The sequence below is a fragment of the Colossoma macropomum genome, unplaced genomic scaffold (genome assembly GCF_904425465.1).
Source record: "Colossoma macropomum unplaced genomic scaffold, Colossoma_macropomum, whole genome shotgun sequence".
NCBI classification, from domain to species: Eukaryota; Metazoa; Chordata; class Actinopteri; order Characiformes; family Serrasalmidae; genus Colossoma; species Colossoma macropomum.
Window position 1 is genome coordinate 10,007,890 of NW_023494809.1, and position 25,834 is coordinate 10,033,723.

The 25,834-nt window shown below is 39.8% G+C and overlaps 1 protein-coding gene across 1 annotated transcript in view; it reads right to left on the reverse strand.

Annotated features, from left to right (window-relative positions):
* The window catches only part of csmd3a (CUB and Sushi multiple domains 3a), a 457,456-nt gene extending 433,944 nt beyond the window's left edge, over positions 1-23,512 (reverse strand). The window contains exon 1 of the mRNA XM_036558514.1: positions 23,291-23,512. Within this exon, the coding sequence (XP_036414407.1) occupies positions 23,291-23,468 (178 nt within the window). The 5' untranslated portion in view covers positions 23,469-23,512. The remainder of the gene's footprint in view (positions 1-23,290) is intronic.
* Positions 23,513-25,834: the final 2,322 nt, after the last annotated feature.

The following is a 25,834-nucleotide window of genomic DNA, read 5'->3' on the forward strand; positions in this document are numbered from 1 at the left end:
GGAATTTCTTGAATTTTAAATATAATTCAACTAAAGAACAACTAAAAATATGCTATGCTATGGCACATCATTGCTAGGACATTAAGGTCCAACTGGGTGAAATAATTTGGTACAGTGTCTGCTTGAGGCAGACCAGTGCTGCATCCTTAGTTAGTTAATAATACCAAAAGCAGAAGCTCCTGATTGTAGGTGTAGCAGCTAAACAATGAGCCTTCCCTGAATTTGTATTTGAGTCTATTTTTGTGTGTATTTTTCCCTAAAAAGCAATATAACATCATAATAAGTCTATTTTCATGGACCCTCCAGAATTCAGTGGTCCAAGAGGTTAATTAGGTGGTCCTGGACACCCCAGGACACCCTAGGACACCCTGTATTTCACACCTTGTGATAACATATAGTCATGTTGCCCACTTCTGGCTCTGCCTGATGCTCATGAATACCAGAAAACAAAGTTAAATTAACCAGAACTGCTTTTTCTTTTTGTTCTTTCTTTTTTTGTTTTTTTACTGTGTTTTAGTAGTGCTTGAAAAGAGTGGATACACCCTCTTAAGAAAAGCTTTGGTAAGACATTCTCTCAAATCTGTTTCTCCTTAAGACCTGTGTTGTTAGAGAGTTGTTGTTTCAAATTGTGTTATACAGTCGGAGTGGGTGATATGGCACAAATATACTGTCATGATAATGCAAGACATTATCATGATATGTGATATATGCATCACAATATCTGAGGTTTGACTAGTAGTGCTGTATTTAAAAAGCATTGAAAACTATAAAGACAAAGATTGTTATTCAATGTTTCATTTTAACTTAATCCAAATAAACTATTTGCAATGAAGTATGCAGTTGGTCTGTGTTCTTTAAGTACTGACCATATCCACATATGCTCAGAAAAAAGGGCTTTATAAAGACCAGTCAAGTCAGCCAGCCATGCCTTTATAGACCTTTGCTTTGTGCACTGGGGCTCAATCACGCAGGAACAGAAAAGGGGCTTCCCCAAATTGTGCCCACAAAGTTGGAAGCAAAGAATTGTCCAAAATGTCTTGGTCTGCTGAGGCATTAAGATTTCTCTTCACTGGAACTAAGAGGCCTAGACTAACCCCTGAAAACAACCCCACAGCATTATCTCTCCTCCACCAAACTTTACAGTTGGCACAGTGCGCTTCAGCACTCTGTGGCCTCGCTCTGTAAGTTTGCAAGGTCTACTGCTTCGTGGCTGAGCTGTTGTTGCTATTGGGTGCGTCCATTTCACAATAATAGCACTTCCAGTTGACTGGGGCAGATCTAGCGGCACAGAAATTTCACAAACTGACTTGTGGCAGAGGTGGCATCCTATGACAGTGGCATGTTTAAAGTCACTGAGCTCATCAGTGCGACCCATTCTACTGCCAGTGTTGGTCTATCAAGACTGCAAGGCTATGTGCTTAATTTTGTCCACCCAGCAGTGGGTGTGGCTGAAACCCCTGAACTGAATAATAAGGAGGTTTGTCTCAATACTTTTGTCTATATAGTGTATATAGGGAGTTTTGGATCACTGAATCTGTCCTTTCTGTCCTTTTCTAAGTACAGGGAGCTGAAAGTGTTATCCTTGGTAACCAAGAGGACAGACGCAGCACACAGAGATTAGGTTGAAAAATGCCAGAACATTCCTTTCACCATATAACATCAGGGGTTTACTGATGTGTATAATGAGTAATATACTGCCGTCACAGTATGTGGTAATACAACTGCAATACGACATTTTGTCTTCATGCAGCCCTACTTTATACACATAAATATGGATATACGGGGCTTGAATTTTACTAAGAACCATTGTGTGCTAATGAAAAGGGAATAATTCACTGGCACATATGAAAATAGCCTAGTGAAATATTACCATGCTGTTTGAGGCCAGACCTTGTCTTGGGCACAGAGGCCTGGTACATTTATAATTCATGCTTTCTGTATATTTTACCGACCATTATTCTATTAGCCTGCATATTTGCCAGGGAAAATACATTCTGGGAAAAAAAAGACAAAACTTTTTTGCACCAGTTTAATCAATAAAACAAATTGGCTATCATGCCTTATGCATGCAACTACCAGGTCCTACTAAAATGTTGATTTTGCCAACACTCAAAAATGATAAGCAGCAACACAGAATGGAATTAGCCCTACTAGTTCCCCCAGGGCTTATACGCCTTGAAACGCCTCTTCTTACATTTTGATGAATTATTTCTCAATCGTAGCTCATTGAAACAAGTGAAGAAATTGTGTGGAAAGTGCAGATTCTAAACTTATCTGTACCACATCTGTGTTCGTAAATTGAAGAGGAGATATTTTATCATGGCTTGAATTTTATGAGAAGTGTTGTATTGTGTATGGTCTAGTTTTGTGGGAATACACTTGGGTCAGTTGGAGCGGGAATTCAGGTGGATATGTTTTTAAAAAGTCAATTTCTTTCATCGCAAAACTAAATAATCCTCTCCTATTATCATTTATGCAAAAAAGGAGAGCTTAATTCCAAACATATTTTATGGTCACTATTGTTAAATGAATATGGTGTAACAGTGACGGTGACTCCAGTGACATTCTGATTAAAACTGAGGATTTTGTAAATTGGCTGACTCATTGGTGGTCAGGTGACCTTGTGCAACTATGTAAAATCAGTACCAACAGTGACTCATTTGACAAAATTTTTATAACCCAGCCATTAAAGCACATAACACCAGTGATACATAGAAGTTGTGTGTTGTCTGATAAACAAGATTATGAATAAATTAATGAAATATAATGTGCAAGTGTGTGCCTCTGATGAGCCTTGACCCAAGGAAGCAGTTTAATAGAACTAAAAATACAAACGTTAAAATACAACATAAGTCCTGATGACACCAGTGACCGAAATCTTTGTGACAAATGTTTTTTTTCAATAAAATACATATTTTTTAAATTTAGTATAACATTAATGACCCATTTAAGTTTGCATTTTTGTCACTGACAAATGATGTTGAAACAAACAGAAAAAATGCAGATGTTCAGACTCGAACGTGCCAATAAAGATGGTAAAGATGATTTATTGCATACAGTATTATGTCAGAGACTGCCCCTCATTTAACCCTCAAATTAACACTTTAATTTCCATTCAAAACAGCTACTAAGTACAAATTATTCATTGTTCAGGAGATATTACTGATGAGATTAGATGTATCCACTTGCATAAGGAAGGAAAGAGTCAAAGAAAAATAAGAGGAAAAAACAGAGAGAACACCTAGACCACCAAAACGGTCCCCATCAGATAAACAGTACAGTGATAAACAAACAAAGAAGCTGCTGGTGTTCTAAAAACAATGGACTGACCACTCTAGAGTCCAGACCTCAACATCACTGAATGTGTTTGGGGTTATTTGGATCGTGAGCAGCAGCAAATGCAACCAACTTCTTACACTGAACTTGTGGTGTGGCTGCAGATTTATTTTAAAAAATGAACGTGAGTCTCCTGAAAAGACTGGAAGCTGTAATAAAGGAGCGTGAGCACACTGCACACTGAAAAATTATACTATGTGTGTTTGTTAAAGCTTTTGTGTAATTTGATGTTAAATGTATGTCTTTTGCTTTTTCCTGAAATTGAAAAAAATGAATAATGTGTACTTTGTGGCTGTTTTGACTGGAAGTTACATAAATGAAGGGTGTTCTCTGACTTTGGCACAGTTCTATAATTACGTAAGTAATTATGCAATTCTGTAATTACATTTCAGCTATTATGTAATGTAAACTGAATGCACAGCAAAATCACAACTCACAAACTCTAGCATTCAGTAATAACACAGTAGAGGGGAGAACAGAGTCAGAGGTGCGATGACCAACCGCTGCTGAGAACCAGCAAACAAATCACAGCTTTACTGCCAACCAGTGCGATTTCTCACACTTCATTTACTCTCAATGAGTCAGTGATTAGAATAGCAGAGTAAGACAAAGTGATACAGCGAGTGTCCGCACGCTGCAACCTGCTCTACACACGACTCAGACGGCCTTTTGATAGATATATAATAGAGGAGTCAATGAGAGAGAGAGATGTACCATACATATATATATATATATATATATATATATATATACACACACACACACACACATATGTGTGGGTTATTCCACCAAACTAAAGTCAGAGCTGAAAACATTTATCCTTCTGCTTTGAGTGACCCTATACCAGAGGTCGGCAACATGCGACTCCAAAGCCACATGCGGCTCTTTTACTGCCCTGTTGCAGCTCCACAGCGGAATTAGATTTGTAAAGCTCTGCTGATCGTTCAACACTGTTTTAACAAACGCTGGAGTTCATGTATAACAGCTAATTCACCCTTTAACCCTGAAGGTCAGTGTGCAGACTGCTGGTCACCATAGCAACACAGATAAGAATCTGGCCTAGCTAGTATCTAACGAAAAGGCAAAGAAAGAGATTTAAGACGAATGTTGATAATTCGGAGACGAATAGACTTATTTGTATTTATTATCACATCCAGCTGGTTTCCTGATACGTTTAATCTGGAATGAGAAACTGTCAAACACTAAGAAGTCATGAAGCTGAAGTCAGCTTCTCACTCACCAGCTTCTTATTCCCATTCCACCTTAAATAGTGCACCAGTTACATTCTGGAGCCTCAGGCACCATTTAAGGTGGAACGGGAAAATTCGTACAAAAAGCTGGTGAATGAGAAGCGACTTCAGCCTCGCAAAAAGCTGAATGTTGAGAAACATTTTACATGAAACTATTTCATTTTTGTGGAAAAGTTTCCTGCTGGAGATGTGGGAAAATCAGCTAGCTTAAAGCAGAGCAAAGTAAGTCTGTGTTTTTGTTTCTATTATATTTTTAGCCTATACTAGTACATCAGCACATACTGAGACATATTTACAGCTAAGATGGTAAAATGGATATAAAATATTGTGGCTCCCAAGGTGGTTTGATTTTTGTTGAAAGGACAAAATGGCTCTTCTTAACATTTGGGTTGTCGACACCTGCCCTATACCCTAACTATGTTCATTTTATTAAATATAGGATGGAACATTCCATTTTGTCATAAACAACACATGCATAACTTTACAGAAACTTCCACAAATGTTTCAGAAGTGCTGTTTCAGTAGTGACGCAGTTTTGAACGGCTGTACACATAAAATCATAATATTTTTATTAAACAACAAAGAACATTAATCAGTTGGTATATTTCTGGTGATCCACTAGGTCTTGCAGGTGGTTGTTAGGAATCCTATTTTCTGTGTAAACTCCTGTATTTTTTCATTTATTTTCCTCTGACTTCCTTATTTCTTATACAAGTGGACTCTTTATGAAAAATAAACATAAGGTGGTCTCTTTTGCACAGCACTGTATATATTTAATTGCCTATATATAGCTTCTGCCTTTTTATTGTTTGTTTTGGTGGCAAAAACATGACAAAAATATAAAGGATGTTTTTTTCTAATTTCTTATACAATTCAAACCATAATAAGATATCTCCTTTTCAACTAAACACAAATGTGGAACTGATTGGACGTTTAGAATCTGCACTTTTGCACTCGATCTCTGCTTGTTTCAACAAGCTAAGACTGAAAAAAAGTAATCAAAAAGTAAGAAGAGGCGTTCCAAGGTGTAAAAGCCCTGAGGGTCTTATTTTCCCTTGACTATCCATTGCGAAATAATTAAAAGCTTGCACTTAATGGTCTCTGACTTTTGCACAACACTGTATATTCAGACAGACACAGAGAGATAAAAGAAGCAGCAAAGAGAAAATATATAAAAAGAAATGAAAGAGTTTCGTTTAAACTTAAACTTTGGTGCCGCTGCTCATTTAATACAATTAGGGTGTTCCGAAAAAGACAGAACCAGCCATCAGTGCTCAGCTGTGTCGCTGCGAGCTGGCAAATCAGCATTTCCCCACCGAGATAATGAAAGCTTCCAGGTTATTTATACAGAGAAGCGCCTCAGCTAATACTGAGGGTGAAAAAAAAAACAGGCTATCATTAAAAAGTGGAGCTCCAGCAAGAGCGAAAACAACAAAGGGATGGCCAATCGATGAAATCAAAGCCGATGAAGGGTTATTTCATTGGTCTCCCTCTTCTACCCACTGCCCAAATCTTGAAGTGAGAGCGCTTCTTATTAAAAATGTATCGAAGGAGCCTCGGAGGCAGTCGCGGCGTTGTTTGTTTAGCCAAGGACAATACTTGAAACTACTTCAAAGTCATCTCTGCCATGCCTGTGGCCCTCTCTCATCAGCGGGATACTCTTCAAAGGAGACGGATCAACACATTTTTATTTATTTTATTGTTATGGTATTTATTTAACCTTCACTTTAACAGGAAAATCCCACAGACAGTAAAACACTCTTTTGCAGGGAGGCCCTACTAAGAACATGCCAAACCAAATAAAACTTAGTTTACAAAGTTTGATTTCACTCGAAAACGACATTTGGCTAGTAAAAACGATGGCGAAGTAGGTGTGTATAAACATCATTAAATACTTGAAACTACTTCAAAGTGGCCTTTGATCAGTGAGATATTCTTCATAGAAGAAACTTTAATAGGAAAATCCCACAGCACAGACTCTTGCAACAAAGCCCTAATAACATCATGCTAACACTAAAGACGTTTACAGGAATTGATTTACACTATGTGTCCAAAAGTATCCAGACACTCCTTATTAGTGACTTTAGGTGCACACATTGCTGAGAGCTTGTATAATCTCCATGGAAAAGCACTGACCAATAGAATGGGACTCTCTGTAGCAGCTAGAGCTGAAAGATTAATCATTTTCATATTGAAATCATAATTTGAAAGAGTGCAATTCTCATTAGAGAATACTTTTACATACACTACATGGATAAAAGCACAGGGACACCTGTACATTACACCTACAGGAGCTTTTATGACGTCCCATTCTAAATCCATAGGCATTAATATAGAGTTGGTCCCCCCTTTGCAACTACAACAGCTTCCACTCTTCTGGGAAGCTTTCTAGATGATTTTGGAGAGTGTCTTTGGGTATTTTTGTCCATTCATCCAGAAGAGCATTTGTGAGGTCAGACACTGATGTTGGACGAGAGGGCGTCTCTGTTCTAGTTCATTCCAAAGGTGTTAGATGGGGTTTGATGTCAGGCCTCTGTGTGGGCCAGTCAAGTTCTTCCACACCAAACTCACCCAGCCAGGCCTTTATGGACCTTGCTTTGTGCACTGGGGCTCCGTCAGTCATGCTGGAACAGAAAAGGGCCTTCCTCAATCTGTTCCCACAAAGTCGGAAGCATATAATTATCCAAAATGTCTTGGTCTGCTGAAGCATTTAGATTTCCCTTCACTGGAACTAAGGGTCGTAGGCCAACCCTTGAAAAACAACCCCATTGCATTATCCCTCCTCCACCAAACTTTACAGCTGGTGCAATGCAGTCAGGCAGGTAGCGTTCTCCTGGCATTCACCAAACCCAGACTTGTCTATCAGACTGCCAGATAGAGAAGCGTGATTCGTCATGCCACAGAATGCGTTTCCATTGGTTCAGAGTCCAGTGGTGGCATGCCCCACTTAGGAGGAATGTTTTGATGTTAAAAATGAAAAGTTAGGCAGTAAAGTTAAAGGATAATGAAACAGCAAATGAAACAAAATTAGGGACTGAAAGATGCCGGTAGATGAGTTTGACCAAACCATGTGCTGTATATGTGTGTGATATCACAACTACAACTAAATGGTAGTCTGACTCATTCAGCATTCAAACCTCAAGCCAGAAAAAATGAGTATTCTAGTCTTGTCCGAAAAAACAGGCATGGAAATTAATTCATAGAAAATAACAGCATTCAAATTACAACTGCAATATCGGTCAGAAAAACTGCATTAAATATGTTCTCCAAAATCATTCAACCCGAGCAGCAGTCGCACATGAGCCTAAGCTCACCAAGACCATTGCCAAGTGTTGGCTAAAGGGGTATAAAGCCCTCCAGCACTGGGCTGTGGAGCAGTGATGGAGCTCCTCTGGGATGATTCGGAGTGGTCCAGAACTGATTATCCAACATCAGTAGCTGACCTCACTAATGCTCTTGTGGCTAAACACAATCAAATCAGCATCTAGTGTAAAGCCTTCTCAGACGAATAGAGGCTTTTACTCCAGCAAAGAAGCAAACTCCCTATGAATACCCTTTACTGTATAAGAAATGTTGAATAAGCAGGTGTCTACAAACTTATGGACAGTGTAGCTGAAGAATGGCATTTAGCTAGTAAAAACATTGTTGAAGTAAGCATATACAAACACACTGTCAAATACTTGTATTTACTTCAAAGTCAGCTCTGACATGCTTGTGGGGATATTCTTCAAAGGAGAAGAATCAACAAATATTTATTTATTTTATTGTTTTTTTTTCTTCACTTATTTAACCTTCACTTTGGCAGAAATCCCACAGACAGTAAACGTCTCTCTTTTACAAAGAAGCCCTATACAAACTTAACTACGGGACGTTTGGTCTGCAAAACTTGATTAGGCTGGAAAAACAAGCATTGTTGAACTACGCATATACAAAAACATCGTTAGTTGAACTTACACCCAAGTTGACCCTACCATGCCTCTGGCAACCTTCCCATCAGCCTATCACTCTTCAAAGGAGAAGAATTAGCCTGTTTATTTTGTTGTTGATTCATTTATTTAACCTTTGCTTTAACAAGAAAATCCCACAGACGGTAAACGTCACTTTTACAAAGAATTTTAGTTTTGCTGTGAAATGAAATTTAGCTAACACAAAAGCTGATGAAGTAAACATCTCAAAACAATATTACAATTACACTTTTCATTAGTGCCCATTTCCTTTATCAGATGTTTAAAACGAGCTGGAGGGACAAGAGTGTCTAATTAAAATGTGTCTTGCATCTCCTTCCATCTACATGCCTAAGTGGTGCATCGCCAAAAGATAATTTCCCCTAATATCAGGCAGAATACACAAATGAATATTTGGATTCATAAAAAGAAAGCCTTTTATCTAGCTTGTAAAACTGTAGTTTGATCTAAAGCGCTGAGATGAATCACCATTTGGAAGGTTGTTTCCCGTCTCCGTTGAGTCTCGCTTCAGTACACACTGCAAACTGCGTCCAAATTCTAAGCGACCTACCAACCCCCACCTACCAAACCTATAATCTGGTCAGGAGTAATAATGAATGAAGCTCAAGCCAGTATCTTTTCACACCCATGGCAACATGGCAAATTACTGTGGCATTCCATTATGCATGAAACGGCACCAAATTATTTAATAAACTATAAATAAACAGTTCTAAGAAAATGAATAAAAATCTTGTAATTAGATATCAAAACAACACATCAGTTGATGGTCTAATAAACACTGAACATAATTACTCTTGCATGGACTAACATGGAAAACAAATGCATCCACAAATTTTGCCACGTACTGGGAACTTAATAAAACTACACAGTTATGAAGTGATAACCTATACAACCTTGCAAAATGTCTAATTATTTTTTAATTAGTTTTATATTTGGTACATTAGTCAGTGCCGCTACTAAGATCCATCACTACTGGCCATTAAAAATAAATGCATAAACTTTTATTTACAAGGTTTGGAGAAAAGTGTTCACAGTCTCCTGAACACCCTTAAAGACACAGTCAACAATGCTAATGTTGCTAATAATGAATGAAAGCGGATATCCACCGATTAGCATTCTAAAAATTCTACTGCCCTCATTGGTGGCTACTTGTTTGCATTTATTGTTAGCAATGTTAGCATGTTCCTGTAAGGCAGACGTCTTAAAAATCCAGGCCTTAAATCCTGTATTTTGTAATAACTGGTACAGGATCAAACTGTTGGTGTTACTGATTGTATTGTTTTCCTGCATTTCCTGCATGGGGGGTTGGGGGGGGTGGGGGTTGAGTATATGGATATCCAAACACACAACATTTGTTTTCTTAACCATGTATTCAAATAAGGCATCAAATAAGCAATGGGATAACATGGGAAATCCCACAGAGGTGCTAGCAGAACTTGGCATTATCATAATAATACAATTATAAAAACTATGGTAAAAGGTTTAGGTCATGGAGGTGACCACAGAGAAAAAAAAAGAGTGACACTGTGTCATATTTATTTACAACAAAATGAAATGTTTTCTTGTTGGAATTTGTTCGTATGGGACGAAATGGAGATTAGATATTGTTATGGTGAGACAAATATACTTGGGTAGGCATCAATATACTTGGAAGGGCTGCCCAGGTATAGCCTATGTGTGGAAAACATCTAGTGTCTCACCTACCGGACTGGAGACTGGATTCAAGGTCTGGATTTGAAGGCCTCTGCTTTAAGGTCTACTGACAGCCAAATATTCTGCAATTCATCATCTATAAACAAAAGTATTATTCTTTCCCGCTTTCCCAACACACATCCAACAGCATCTAATAGCTTGTCCTGGATGGAGGATCTGAAGCTGAATCATGGCAAGACTGAATTGATCTACCAACCAAAACACTCTCTGATGCCTGAGCTCTTCATCAATATTGACAACCTTGATCTTGGCCCAACACACTCTGATAAGAACCTGTGAGCAATGCAACAAGAAAGTGATGTCTGCTGACAGATCCTACAGGTTCATTCTGTGCTAGAGAACATGACCACTCGAGAGAACGTGATGTCTCAGGAGAATACAGACCACTCAGGGGAATACAGACCACTCAGGGGAATAGGTTTCCCAAAGTAGGGTTGTCACAATAACAAAATATTGACTTTGAGACTTATAAAGTGTGGTATCATAATGTTTGCTGCCAAAACAATTCTAGATTCTTAAAAATAAAAGTTCCCAAATGGTTCTTGGCTTGGAGAAACGGTTCTAGGAAAATCCTAATTTGTATAGAACATTTACATTAGCTGGAGGTTCCTCAAACTAAAACACTCAAGAGAATATGACCACTCAATAGACCACTCAGGAGAATATAGCCCACTCAGGAGAACCTGACCACTCAGAAAAATAGGACCACTAAATAGACCACTCAGGAGAATACAGACGACTCAGGAGAATATGGACCACTCAGGAGAATACAGACCACTTGGGAAACTTGACCACTGAGGAGAACACAGACCACTCAGAAGAACTTGACCACTCAGAAAAACATGACCACTGAATAGGCCACCCAGGAGAATATAGACCACTCAGAGGAACTTGACTACTCATCATCCCCCTCCAGCCTGTCCAACCATAAAAGGGGACTACCGCAGGACCACCAGTAGAGGCTAGCTAACGCAAACTGTGCAACAACAGATGGGCTACAGCAGGGGTCTCACGGGAACCACATAACATTTGTAGTGTGACTGTTTAGGTGCCCTGATGTGTCCCCAACATCAAAGAATGGCTGTTTAATCAACTGCATAATCACTGCAGAGACAGCGTACCTTCTTTCTTTGTCTAATCTCATGCTGGTTTATAAGCTGCGCTAGCAGGCCATCCGATCTGAAAGGTTCTAATAACATGAACAAGGTGTAGAGGGACAGCTCTGACTGACAGCAAACACAGTGAGAGGCTGACGTAGTAAACATCTAAAGGACACTTCCTTCGATCACAAAATCCGATCATTGGAGACGCATTTGAGATAAACAAAAATGCCAAGTGTAAATGGCTCAATGTCTCACTGTCCACTCATGATCAGATCATTTGAGAGTGATGTTAAGTGTGCACAGGGAAGAGATTTCACTTTTTCCTGATACCGAAACATTGAGTATCAGAGTATCAAATCATTACACTTTAAGCCACACTCCGCCTTATGTTCTCAGCCTTCCAATCACTGCTCAGCAACCGCTGCTATCCACAACTGCTTCAAGCCTTCGGTTCATTGTCAAAGCCCATCATGGTTGTAACTAGCATAAGGAAACCAGGGTCCTTGGTAGTTTCTGAAGCCTTTTATGAGATTCAGTGTGAAAACAGTGACGAGACGATTCAATCAGTAGTAGTTCTCAGCTGACCTCAGAACAGCTGTGGTCTGTACGAGATGCTGTGTTAATGCTACCCAGAGAAACTTTGACTTCTTGAGATGTAATGTTACAAGTATGCAGCACACATACTATAGGCTAACATACAGCATAGCTTTGATAAACTGTGAGATTTTATAAGGGTAATTAACAGATTATGGTCTTGTGTTGTGTTTCAATAAAAGACCATAATCAATGAGGGGGTTAGTTAATTCTTCTTGTGGGCTGCAAAAGGTTTTGTGGTCATTTGTGTTGTCCATCAGTTGCAAAAGGTTGGGAATGCCTGTGCTGGGTGTGAATGTGTATTGATTCAACAGTACAGGCAGTGTTAGCCACATAAGCATAGCTGCAAGTAAGATGGCTAATCAGCCAATTTGGCGATTTTAGGCTTGTATATTAATATCTGCAAACAATAAACAAGAAAAGAGAATTAAATCATAAATCACAATTATTCATTACAATTAATCATAAGCTAAAACTTCATGATCGTGACAGCCCTAAGGTTTAGAGTTACTGACTGTAGCCCATCTGTTGCTCAAATTATCATCCCCCCTCTAGCCTGTCCAACAGATGGGGGCTACCATAAGACCACCACTAACCAGTTATTATTTTGGGTGGTGGATCATTCTCAGCACAGCAGTGTCACAGCTAGGTTGATGACCGTCCACCACCCAAAAATATCCAGCCAAGAGCATCTCTGTTAGAAACCGACCACTGATGAAGGGCTAGAGGCTGGCTGATGCAAATGGTGCATCAACAGATGGGCTACAGCAGGGGTCTCAAATGCAAATTTGACCAAACGCTTAAATTTCATGATCATGACAGCCCTAGTATTATTGAAAAAGCCTTAAACTTTTAGATAGATCCACTACCCCCCAGGCCCACCCATGCTAGCCATGTTGCATTCCAAGTGCTGGTCACTGCAGTGGTTAGATGACTGTAGCTCCCTCCAGGCTGATCTTAGCGCATATGCACCACTGCCCACCTGATTGGCAACTTCCCAAAACCCTCTCATGTGAATCTCTACTGAAATAACTCCACACAGCAAGAAATCAAACCTCCAATCCTCAGAAGGCACTGCTGCTCGCAACCTCCAAACCAGAATTAGAACCGCACACTGCAACTCAGATGACACCGAGCAGTCCTCTGAGACCAAAGCATCCCCAGAAGGTGGGATTCAGCTGCTTCAGTGTCAGGCTTCTTCAGAGGTGGGCTCTGATTTCTTTGGGTCTGAACACAACGCCACATTTCAGAATGTCATTGCTTCAATCAAGAGTTAGACAAGGTCAACACCTCTCTGAGATCTTTAACAGGGATGTCATGCTGTTGTACTATATGAATATGGACATTTTGGAGTGTATAGTATTCTTGGGAAAAATATTTTATATTGTTATGAATATAAAGCTAAACCATGGACTGCGTGGATTCGCATGGATTGCTTATAGCTAGCATAAAAGAGAATCCATACCTGATGGTTTGGTCGATTTAGTGATTCATCTTTGCTAGCATGCGTGATTTAACACACTACCAGCTGATCTACTGAACAATAACTCATAGAACATATAATGTACCAATTCATCATATTTTTCTTTACAATGTTTCCACATAAAGTTCTGCTTAGATGGCATCGTTTCACTTAAAGGGCCCACATCCTTCATTTGTCTTGTATTTCAAACCCCCTTTAGGCCCACTAAGCACATTTATGTGCTTGAAAAGTACCAAAAACAATCATTATTTATTTTTACATGACCACTTTTCAACCTCTGTTTTGTTACTGTGCCTTTAAGACAGATCTATGCAAATGAGCTCTGTTGTAATTGGCTGCCCTGCATTACTTCTCATTCAAAAAGCAGCCCGGGCTGAAATACTCCTTATAACTTCAGTGTGAGGCTGCTGTAGACTGAAGAGGAGGATATTTGTAAATGAGCTGTTTTTGTGACATCACAAAAATACACTGCAGCTTAGTTTCCATATACGGACTGTATGGACTGAGGAGTTAACGGTATGTTTTAAAGCTCTATCAATGCTTACGTAGTCCATCAAACTCTCTTATTTCAACAGAGTGAAGAAACTCCATTTTCAATAATATGGGCCCTTTAACATGAGACACAATATCAGCTGTTTGTCTCTGCAGAGTCACATGCTCAGTCAAAACCTACTCAAACAAAAACATTTACTTTTCATTAAAATTAATGAAAAAGTTACTCTAATATTAGAATTTTGAGCTTAAATATTCACATATTACAGCCTGAATCCTTAGTAGCTCTGTAAGGTGCAGATTTGATTTGAGGGAAATATCTAATTTCTTCTCTGACCAATATTATTATAATTTAAATGCAGTCATTTTCAGTCATGCTCCAGACCTGTTTTTTGCCAACAAGATCACCACATCCTTTTCACCAAAATTGGGGCTTTTAACACTGAATGTAATGTGCCAGACTGCCAGTTCTCAAGCTCTGCCATATTAGGCTCCATTTCCTCACTTTGTTAATTGTTTATTTAATAAAACTGCAACTCCTGCTATGTGACAACTGCACTCTTCTAAATTGTGATTCCAATATTAAAGCCATTCATTATTCATTTTCAGCTTTAGTACAAGGAGGGGTTCAAAATATCAGGAAAAACCTTGAACTGCTACTCATTGGCCATTTTATCAGAAACATCTACCATAGTGGTGCACTTTATTTGTTTAATAAGTCTGTCACAATTATTACATGATCTCCTGGTCACTATTATTTAATAGATGATCGCAATTACTTAATTTTTTCACAGTCATTAGATTTCAGTCATATTATGCTGCAACACACAAAATATGAACAGGGTGCAAGTGAGTATAAATAAAACAAAGCAGTAAATGCATCCATTGAGACGTCATGGGGCTTATTAAAAAAACAACAACGCTCTTCTAACTTCTAACTTGGTGCTCAAACATGTTTAGAGGGCAGCGCTGAGCAATGCTTGTTTATGTTTTTGCTGTGTAGCTAATTCGAACCATTTTGAGCGTGTGTACTAGCACAGTGGTTTTTCAACTCTGGGCCGCAGCCCCTCCAGAGGGCCATGATGGTACTTCTAGGGGGGGCATTTTTTATTCCATTTTTTCTAAGCTGCAAGACATCATTACGATATAGACATTTCACCAAACCAATCATTTAAAAAGACAAATACTAAAAATATAAAGTGTTTCTCTTTTTGACCATTTGGAATTCATCTATAATGGACAAACCGCTACAAACAGAAAACTTTCAATTTTATTGGTGTCTATTATGTTGCGCAATTATACTGAAATTCATTCATTTATTATGGCCTTATATTGTCGTGTGTTTTGTATTTGAAATGATCAGGGCAGTTAATCCTTCTTGTGGGCCGCAAAAGCTTCTGTGGTTGTTTGTGTGGACCATGAGTCGCAAAAGGTTGAGAATGCCTGTGCTCAGTGTGAATGTGTATTGATTCGACAGTACAACCAGTGTTAGCTACTAGGTAAACATAGCTAGCAAGTAAGGTGGCTAATAAGCCAATCTGATCATTTCAGACTCATATTTTAATAGTTACAAACAATAAACAAAAAAAAAGAATTTAATCTTTAATTACAATTATTTACGATATTTAATTGTTTAGCTAAAACTTAAGAAAACAAAAACACCCACTTCTAATATGGTGCTCTAACATGTTTAGAAGGCAGCACTGAATAATGCTTAATTGTGCATCAACAGATGGGCTACAGCAGGGGTCTCAAACACAAATTACCTGGGGTCCACTAACCAGGTGGTCTTCTCCAAGGGGGGTCCGGTTGAAAAAAAATGTGTGCCATGTTTTTTAAAGAATTTATTTGAACTACATAACATATACACTCATTTCAGCACAGCTTAGTCAAGCTTTAATGAACAATTCTGTTCATTAAACAAATAATAACAATAATAAAAAAATTATTCTAGTATTTATTATTAGTAGTAGCAGCAGTGTTAATAGTAATAGTAGTAGAATAAATCTAGTGTTTCATAAATATTTTAGCATTCAATGAAATCAAAAAAACATATTTAACAGTAAAATTACTTATGATAGCAATATCATTTCTGCTTAATGAAAATAAAGTAACTGCTAGTGAAGCTTTGGCAAAGCAGGTAAATGTGCTTTCTCAGTGTATTAGTATGATAATTCCATTTATTTCTTATTTCTATCATGCTTCATCTCCCGCTGTGTCATAAAAGAATCCACGGCAGCAGATTTAACTATCAGGCTAAATTAGAATAATAGCTAAGTTAGTTATAGCTAAATTACAGCCACGCCCGCTCAGTGTGCAGCGTTCATGCTGCGTCAGGTTTTCATTTGAATGCTTTCTCTTGCATGCAGTGCTCTATATATATATATTTAAACACTGTAAGCCTCAGTCTAAGCTGATTTTATATAGCAAAAGCAAATTTATGTGTCAGATGTAAATACTGAGCAACAACTATTATTCAGACTGGATTTAAGGTTCAGTTATTAAGATGAGACAGGCGCCTATAGTCTACCAGAAAGGCCAGTGTTTCTAATAAAGTGGCCAGTGAGCGTACACAGTGTTTAAAACTCCACCAACACCACTGTGATACACTCGTACCAGCACCACACACACTACCATGTCAATGTCACTTCTGTGCTGAGAATAGACCACCACCAAAATGATGTCTGGTCAGCGGTGGTCTTTCTCCATGGACAGTCAACTATGAGCCTTGTGGTAGGTACTCCTATAAAATGGCCAATGAGTGCAACATAACTAAAATTCCTGTTTTAATTAAAAAAGGCTGCCTAACAAATTTGAGTTCATTTAAAATTCGAATTGTATGTTAACAGAACTAGAGGTTCTATGATGGACTGGCAGCCTGTCCAGGATGTTTCTTGCACTTCCGCTCCCCTCGCCACCCAGGAGGCTAAGCGGCTTAGGTTCAGTTGGTGTATTATTTATAGTTCAACTGTTGTTGAGATGTAAACAAAGTCATTCAGAGTGGTTTGATGTGAAAAGCTTCATTGTAGAGAAACTCAGTGACTCTGATTTCTTTACAGTGGTGGTGATAGGAACCAGGGGTCACAATGTCTACAACACAAGTAAAGCCATTTTATTATTATCTAAAATGACCAGTGAACCTACATGAGCCCTTTTAGCTTTACATGTAATGTTGATGATGGTAAAACAGTGCTAAATCTGAAAAATAAGTTTTCATTGGGAACTATTTTGCCTTGGAACATCTTACATGTACCCCTCCACCATGAATGGGTTTAAAAACCAAATGCGTTTTAGGCCAAAACCTTCTGAAAACTATCACAAAACAGTGTGTCAGACATCAGGCAGCATATTCATAACCATTTCATGTAATAATTTTCTGTGAGGGAGCTTTTAGAAGTGGACGTCTGGTTCCTATCACCACCACTGTGAACAATTCTGACTGGGTAGGTTTCTCTAGAACAGAACATTTCACACCAAACCACTCTGAATGGCTTTGTTTACATCTCAACCGTTTAATTATGAGGACATTTAGAAAAATCAGTGGAATTACCCTTTAAACTGTTGCTAAATGTTTTGCACTTGGACTTGCTTTAGTCGCTGTTGTGTGCTTCGATTACACAAGCGCTTGAACGAGTTTGGTAAAAGCTCTTGTTTGTAGGTCAGTGGTTCTCAAACTCACTCACAGCAGTGCAGTTTTGTGTTTTTTTGGCTCCAGCACAGAGTCAGTGTATTATCAAGCCCTTCATAAGTTCAATCTGATGTGTTAGAACAGAGAAAAACAAAGCTGCACTGCTGAGGTTAAAACACTTTTGGCTCTGATATGAATTTGGCAGTTGTTTGTGAAGGTCTGGCACATCTGAAAGTTTAATTTAGACGTAACCAGACAAATTAGCATCCGTCATTCAATTCTCCTAAAGGCAAACATCAATGTTGGGTTAGTCTGTTTACATAAAGGATCGAATGTATTGAAACGTACAGTATTGAACTGCTTACTACATTGTCGTACACACTTAAAAAAGATGATTCTTCCAAGAGGTCTTTAGTAGAGGAAATGGTTCTATTTGGAACATAAGTTCTATATAGAACCACTTCATGCTTAAGTGGTTCTTTACATGGTTAAATGGTTCTTCAGATTGATGGAGAATGTATTGTATACGGCTCTCTATAGCACCAAAAGGGCTTTTCTACTGTTACAATGTCAAGCTTGTATCAAAAGACGAACCCTTTTTTGGTTTTGAAGAGGGTTCTATATAGAACCATTTTCAAAAAAGGTTCTATATAGAACCATATACAAGCATTCCCCATCAATCTGAAGAACCATTTCACCATGCAAAGACCCATTTAAGCATGAAATGGTTCTATATAGAACTCATGGTTGTAACTAGAACCACTGCATTTACTAAAGAACCGTTGAAGAACCATCTTTTTTTAGTGTGTAATAAAAAAGCAGAGCTCCAGTACTTGCGATAGATGTTGCGTTAATGATTGAAGCAGATGGATAAACCCTTATAACGGTTATTAACGATGTGTTATTATGGCCGACTTGAGCAATACAGAAAGCCTACACTGTACTATACAGTATGAAGCCTGCCTTTAAAGGGCAATTCCACCAATGTTTTAAAATTTCAATCAAAAAGTAAATCAGAGTGGTTTGATGTGAAGTGGCTCATTTTAGAGAAACTTATTGACTCAGATTTACTTCCAGGGTTGGTGAGAGGAACAAGGGGTAACAATGTCATCATTAATATAGACATTCTTTACTACAATAAAATGGCCAGTGAACCTGCACACATTTTCTGAGTTTATATATGTAATGTTAATAATTGTACAACAGTGACGAATCTGAAAAAATAAATACTAACCCCTCTGACATGATTTTATAGCAAAATATTATCTCAGAACTACTGTAAATCAATGTCTCAGGCGTGAGGCAGCATATTCATAACTATATAATATAATATAATAATCTTATGTGAGCTTTGAGTCATTAAACCCTTCAGATGTCTGGTTCCTATCACCACCACTCTGAACAATTCTGACTCTAGAACAGAGCATCTCGCACTAAACCACTCTGAATGACTTCATATTAACCACTGAATTATGCAGAAGTGTTTGAAAAATTGGTGGAGTTCCCCTTTAAAGTGGTTACTTTGAGAGCAATTAAACCCCACCAGCACTAGAACAAGAGTGATTTTTAAAAGTACGATAAAGTGGACAGGCCCCCTCAACTTGTTATGAGCATCAGTTATGGTTTGGGTTACTTTGATTCTTCACTTCAAACTATGCCAAAGGCAGCCCACTCACAAGAACATGGTAATTATGGTCTGCACATTATAATTGAAGTTCTGAAATGGAGAGAGAGGGAGAGAGAGAGAGAGAGAGAGAGAGAGAGAGAGAGAGAGAGAGAGAGAGAGAGAGAGAGGCTCCTCGTTGAGTGGACGCTTAAAATGTGGAACAGTATGCTCTGTACGGCCGGCCTTACTGCAGCATTCTAAAAATGCACACACAAACGCATTGGTCACACGATGCACTGGCATCTCCTCAAGCAGCCCACCTTACCACTTCCTGCCATTTCTGACTTCATGACTAAGAGCAAGGTCACACTGTATTGATGTGTGTGAAACGCCTACGTTCTGACAACCAAGAAAAACTTAGCATATGGAAAGGCGTTCGCAGCTCCGCTGACGAAAAAATGAATGATCTGATCTCACAAAGAATTCATGAATACTTGGCCAATTTGAGATAGAATAACGGGTTACTTTTTCATGGAATTCACCCTTTAAACTTTAGGCTTATTATTCAGTTTTTAATATTAAAGGACCTATATCATGGAAAACTCAACTTTCCTCATACTTCTTAACCCTTTAAATAGCCGGCGGGCCCAAAGTTTTATCACACACTTCTATAACCTAAGAATAGCTCAGGCAGTTTGCATTGAAGTCCCAGTTGTTACTGAGTAATAAGCTTTAGTATGTAATAAGCCTGAGATTTTGAGGGGTTAAAGAGGAGTTTAATGTAGTATATAAACGTTGTGAAAAGTTCCTTATCCAGTTCCTTATGTTCATTATCCAATCTATACAGTCCATATATGGAAACTGTCGTAAAACTAGCCCGTTCACTGAATTCACTGTTTTTGTGATGTCACAAAAAACGAGATGTTTGCATATATACCAGCCATTCAAGTTGTTACTGTCAATAAGTTATTATTATTGTTAATAAGAGTGTTATAATAAGTAATGAGTGTTTCAATCTGTACTGTGTGATTATAATATATATATATATACATACACATATATGAAATAAAACTTAAAATATAAAATGTGCCATTAACTTTTGCATAGGCCATATTTTAAGTTTTATTTCATGATGTGTGCACTAAACTGAGCAGGTATGACTATCAATACCAATATATAAGCATTTATAAAAATTTCAAATATTTTAAAATGCAAACATCTGCCAATACTGATGTGTTTCTGAATATCTTTGTGCATCCCTAGTTTAAATACTACATCAACACTTTAATTCAAAACATTGTGAAAATTCCCTGATACAGGCCCTTTAAAGCAGCCCGCAGGGAAGGCTGCTTTGGGCCTCTTTTCAGGGCACCGTATCTCTAATGTGCATCAGCTCCATAGGGACACGGCAGCCAGACTCCAGACCACCACACCTCTGCGGGCTCCTCATTGGAAACAGATGCACGTTTTGCATAGGCTGACCACTGCCTCGGTGTTGAGAAATACGCAGCACACAGGTTCCATTTAGGAATACGAGATTCCAATTAGAGATAGACGATTCTGTACACTATATTATGCAGGATTACAACGTAAAGCAGAGAATAACCCAGCCTGTATTTGCTATCGGGAAGTCTAGGCAGTTCATGATGATGCTGATATGTCTTCTCTTGGACAGAAGGTTTATGACAGGAACTTGAGTGGACAGATAAGGTGCTGTAAACAGTTAATCATCATGAATGCAATGCTGATATGACTTCCTGCTCCTGGGAAGGGGGTATTTTTTTTTAAAGGGCAGGTGTCCAGCTTGAGTGGATGGATGAGGAAAAGCCTGACAGATCACAGGAGGATCCATTATGGTCAAATCAGAGAGCCGGAGAGAGAGCCTTAAGCCCACTCGACCGTCCAGATCCAGATGTTTGTCCCTTTGATTTCAAGCCACATCTGGCTCACTGCGTTGACACGCGCCTCCTGTGCGCATGCGCGCGCAACAATTAGTTCTAGTTATAAGACTGGAAGGAAAACAGAAACAACAGGAAGCGTTTTTTTCCCTTTAATTGAGAAGAATCCGTGTTAAAAAAGGAAAAAAGAAAAAAAAAAAGAAGAGCCCTGCTGTCGTCTTGTCCTCCGCTTTAAAATCAGCACAACCTTCCATATTGGAAAAGTCTACCTTCGTCACAAATCTTCGAAGTGAAATCATTTCTGCTTAAAAAAAATGTTCTTCAAGGGTTCTTTAGTAAAAGCAATCCATTTAGAAGCATTAGAACTGTTTGCATGCTTGAATGGTTCTTTGCACGGTGAAAAGGTTCTTCAGATTGAAGGAGAATTGTTGTATATGGGTCCACATAGAACCTTTTTTAAAATGCACTCAAAAAAGATGGTTCTTCAAGGGTCTTCAGTAATAGTAATCCACTGAGAACCATTCAAACTGTTTACATACTTGAATGGTTCTTTGCATCAGGAAAAGGTTTTTCTGATTGATGGAACCACTTTTAAAATGCACTCAAAAAAGATGGTTCTTCAAGGGTTCCTTAGTAAAGACAGTGGTTCTGTATTCAACCATGAACACACAAAGAACCATTGGTATGCTTAAATAGTTCTTTGCATTGTGAAATGGTTTTTCAGAAAGACGGAGTATATGTAGAACCCTTTTTTAAAATACGCTCAAAAAAGATGGTTCTTTAAGGGTTTAGAACCATTAGAACTGTTTGCATGCTTGAATGGTTCTCTCCATGGTGAAAAGGTTCTCCAGATTGATGGAGAATGTGTTGTATATGGGTCCACATAGAACCTTTTTTAAAATGCACTCAAAAAAGATGGTTCTTTAAGGGTTTAGAACCATTAAAACTGTGTGCATACTTGAATGGTACTTTGCATGGTGAAATGATTCTTTAGGTTGATGAAACCATTTTTAAAATACACTCTAAAAAGATGGTTCTTCAAGGGTTCTTTAGTGAAGACAATGGTTCTATATAGAACCAGGAACACTCAAAAACCCACTGGCATGCTTAAATGGTTCTTTGCATGGTGAAATGGTTCTTCATATAGATGGTGTATAAGAATATGTTGTATATGGTTCTACACAGAACCTTTTTTAAAATACACTCAAAATAGATGGTTCTTCGAGGGTTCTTTAGTAAACACAATGGCTCTGTGTAGAACCGTGAACACTCAAAGAACCATCGGCATGCTTGGTGAAAAGACTCTTCAGATTGATGGAGAATGTGTCGTCTGTGGTTCTACCTGTTTGAAAATGGTTCTGATGCCAAGCTTGTGTTACAGAAAGGTCCTATATAGAACCATACCCAACACATTCCCCATCAATCTGACGAACAATTTCACCTTGCAAAGATCCAAGTAGGCATGTAAATGGTTCTATATAGAGCTCATGGTTCTACGTGCCATTGCTTTTGCTAAAGAACCCCTGAAGAGCCGTTGAGACGAAGTCTGTCTGCAATGCAAACTTTGCAGCATGCACGATCTGAAGCCTTTCAGTGGAGCCCTGTTGACTTGCACAGTCTATATGCCCAACACATCTGTGCACGAACCGTATCACACAGCTTACCGCACATCTCACCACCAAACTAACGCTTGCTGGGAGCGTTCAATGAAACTGATTGCAAAACGCTGCGCAGCTGCTTGCAGCTCCGTGTTGATGCAGCAGTGCTGGAGAAATACTCAAGATCGATGCTGCTGAGGGCTGAAAAATGGGTTTATTCACTGTTAGCTAGCACCCCGGGCCAAAAAACGAGAAGAAAAGCCCTGAACATCAGGCTGGAAATGCTCTCCAATACATGTTTCTGAAAGCCTGCATTGACTGAACTGGCTGTTCTTTAAAAACTCAGTTCCTAAAAGCTCGCGCTCCCCGCAGTGGGAAAGAAAATCAGTGATTCGGACGCGTACATGGGTTCCACATGAATAAAACGCATCGCCCCAGCCAGAAAAGTAAGTAAACTGAGAGACAACATTGTCCACGGACTGCTTTATTCATGTGATGCACGTACATTCAAAGCACTGATTTTTCCCCCCTATTTTTTAAGCACTGCCATCCATGCACAACCAGCCTCACCTCCTCACCAGAAAAACAAGAACGAGCCAATCTCGGACACGTTAGCCCACTCACCTTGCACGCGAGTGAATATGAGGGAAAATATTATATTCCAAGTTATAAATCCGGCTTTAATCCTCATGGTTTTGGCGCGTTGTGAGTTCGCCCGCGCGCATCTGATGCATCCTCTGGTAGAAATGGCTAAAAATCCGCTCCACAAGGCAGTGTGTCCGTCCCTATAAACTGCGTTCATGGTCTCAAGTGTGGTGAAGAAGTGGATATTCCCCGCGCACAGAGCCGTGCTGTGGCTGGCGAGGGTCACTTTGTCGGTGTGAGGAGCGTTAGGTGGATTTTTTGGAGGAGGGGGGGAGGCAGCATAGCAACCCTGATGAGGACTCAACCATCTCGGTTACAGGAGTTGGGCTTTTCCCACCCGTATTCCGGCATGTCCCGCCCCCCGGCGCTGGGATTGGCTGGTGGTTCATCCTCGCCAGCAGACCGCCAGAAGGATAAAGCCCCGCCCTCCTATGCTGGGATTGGCTAGTAGTTTATCACAATTGGTCTGTAACACTTGAACGCTAAAGCTCCGCCTTCCTCTGCCGGGATTAGCTGGGAGTTTATTACAAGTTATCTGTCTTCAAGAACGTTAAAGCTCCGCCCCCCTGTGCTGTGATTGGCTAGTAGTTTATTAAAAGTGGTCTGTCACACTTGAACGCCAAAGCTCCGCCCTCCTGTGCCGGGATTGGCTAGTAGTTTATAACAAGCCGTCTCTCATACTTAACTGCCAAAGCCCCGCCTTCCTACGCCAGGATTGGCTAGTGGTTTATATTGACAAGCAGACTGCCAGAAGACTGAAGCCCCGCCCTCATGTGCTGCGATTGGCGGGTTGTTTATACTCACAAGCTCTATGTCCTTCTTAGTTTCTGGGGCAGACAAGCCACGCCCCCTTCACCGAGATTAATAGTTCATATTCACAAGAGATTAGCCACTCTAAAACATTAAACGTCAATGACAAGCCCCGCCCACTAGTGCTGAAATTTGCTAGTAGTCAAACATCACAAGCAGCTCGTTGTTCTAAAAGACAAAAGCCCCGCCCCTTCCACGCTTGAATAGGCTTTCAGCTCACACTTATAAGTTCTCAGCCGCTCTACTAGCCAAAAGGGGGCGGGGTTTGGAATACGGGTGGAAAACCACAACATATGTCGGAATATAGGTGGTAAAAAGCATCGAGAATGAACTACTGATGAATCTTACAGCAAGGGGGCGGGGTTTGTCGGAGTACGGGTGGGAAAGAAAAGAACAGGGGACACAAAAGTAGTCTGTGTGCTCCCGTGGAAGCCTCTTTAAAGCCGTTCCTCACTGTCTCACCCTCTCACGAAGCCGAACTTGGCGTCTTACTCGAATTCTCCGTTCCACCTTAAAATGCTGCAGCACTGCTGCACCATTTAAGGAGGAACGGAGAATTCGAACAAGCAGGCGAACAGCAAGCCAACTTCAGCCTCCCTCTCTCCTCCCTAAGCAGGCCATCTAGCAGCGGGTACTGACCATCCTCGCGAGGAGAGGTGCCCAGGTTTAGTATCATGACATTTGTTTTTTTTTTCCCACCCTAGCTGCAGCTCGCGACACGTTTCCCAGCGCGTGAATCTGCCAGCTTGGGAAGATGTTCTGAACGCACGCGCTCGCGCGCGCAAACTTGCACGCAGGACGTGGGCTGATAAGCGAGTAACTTTTCATAAGCTGCACTTTTAGAGGAAGAAAATCCAGTTTTGCTCACCCTGTTGAAAAACCCCGTAGAAACCATCGCGTGTTTCTGTTGGTTCCTGATGGTTTTGTAATGTGTTATGGCTTTTTTAGTGGGTTGATATCACAATGCAAAGGACCCTAATGGTTTACCAGGTGACCAACGACTGATTCTAAACGCATCTGATGGTTTCCTGATGGGATCTAAAGGTGATGAACTAGTGGTCTCTGTTGGAAACTATTAAGCCAATTCCCATTAGAATGCAAAACTATTAGGCTTTAATGTTAATGGTTTTCAATGGTCGTTTTCAGCAGGACAAATAAATCAATCAACAAATAAATCCAAAAAATAAATAAATAGAACTCTGCCTTGAAATGTGTGATTTTAGAAGAGGTCTTCTGCCATCTATAGGTTGCACTACTCCCAATTCAGACGTCTCTCTCTCCCTCTCTCGTTCTCTCTCTGTCTCTCTCTCTCAGTTGTGACAGATTCCCCCGAAAAGCCCAGTGAAGGCGACTCTAAGTACAAAATACGAGGCGCTTCGAGCTCAGATGCCACAAGATTATCAGACCAAAATGCTGCGATCATCATACACAGATAAAAGACTAATGAACAGGCGAGCACGGGGGGCGCGGGGGGGGTGCAAGTGCACGGAGGCCACTTAAGAGCTGTCCAAGGTGCTGAATTAATCAAGCCACAGATGGAAGCCGCGTTTACAGCAGGCTTTTTAGGCTTTAATGCTCGCCAGTGATAGAGCGCCGAGGTTACACTGGGAGCTGGCGAAGGCACGAGACCATTCACTCCATACATTAGTCCGAGGGGGCTGGTGGGGGTGGGGGGGGTGGGGGGGGCGTGACTTAATAAATTAATACGAGTAG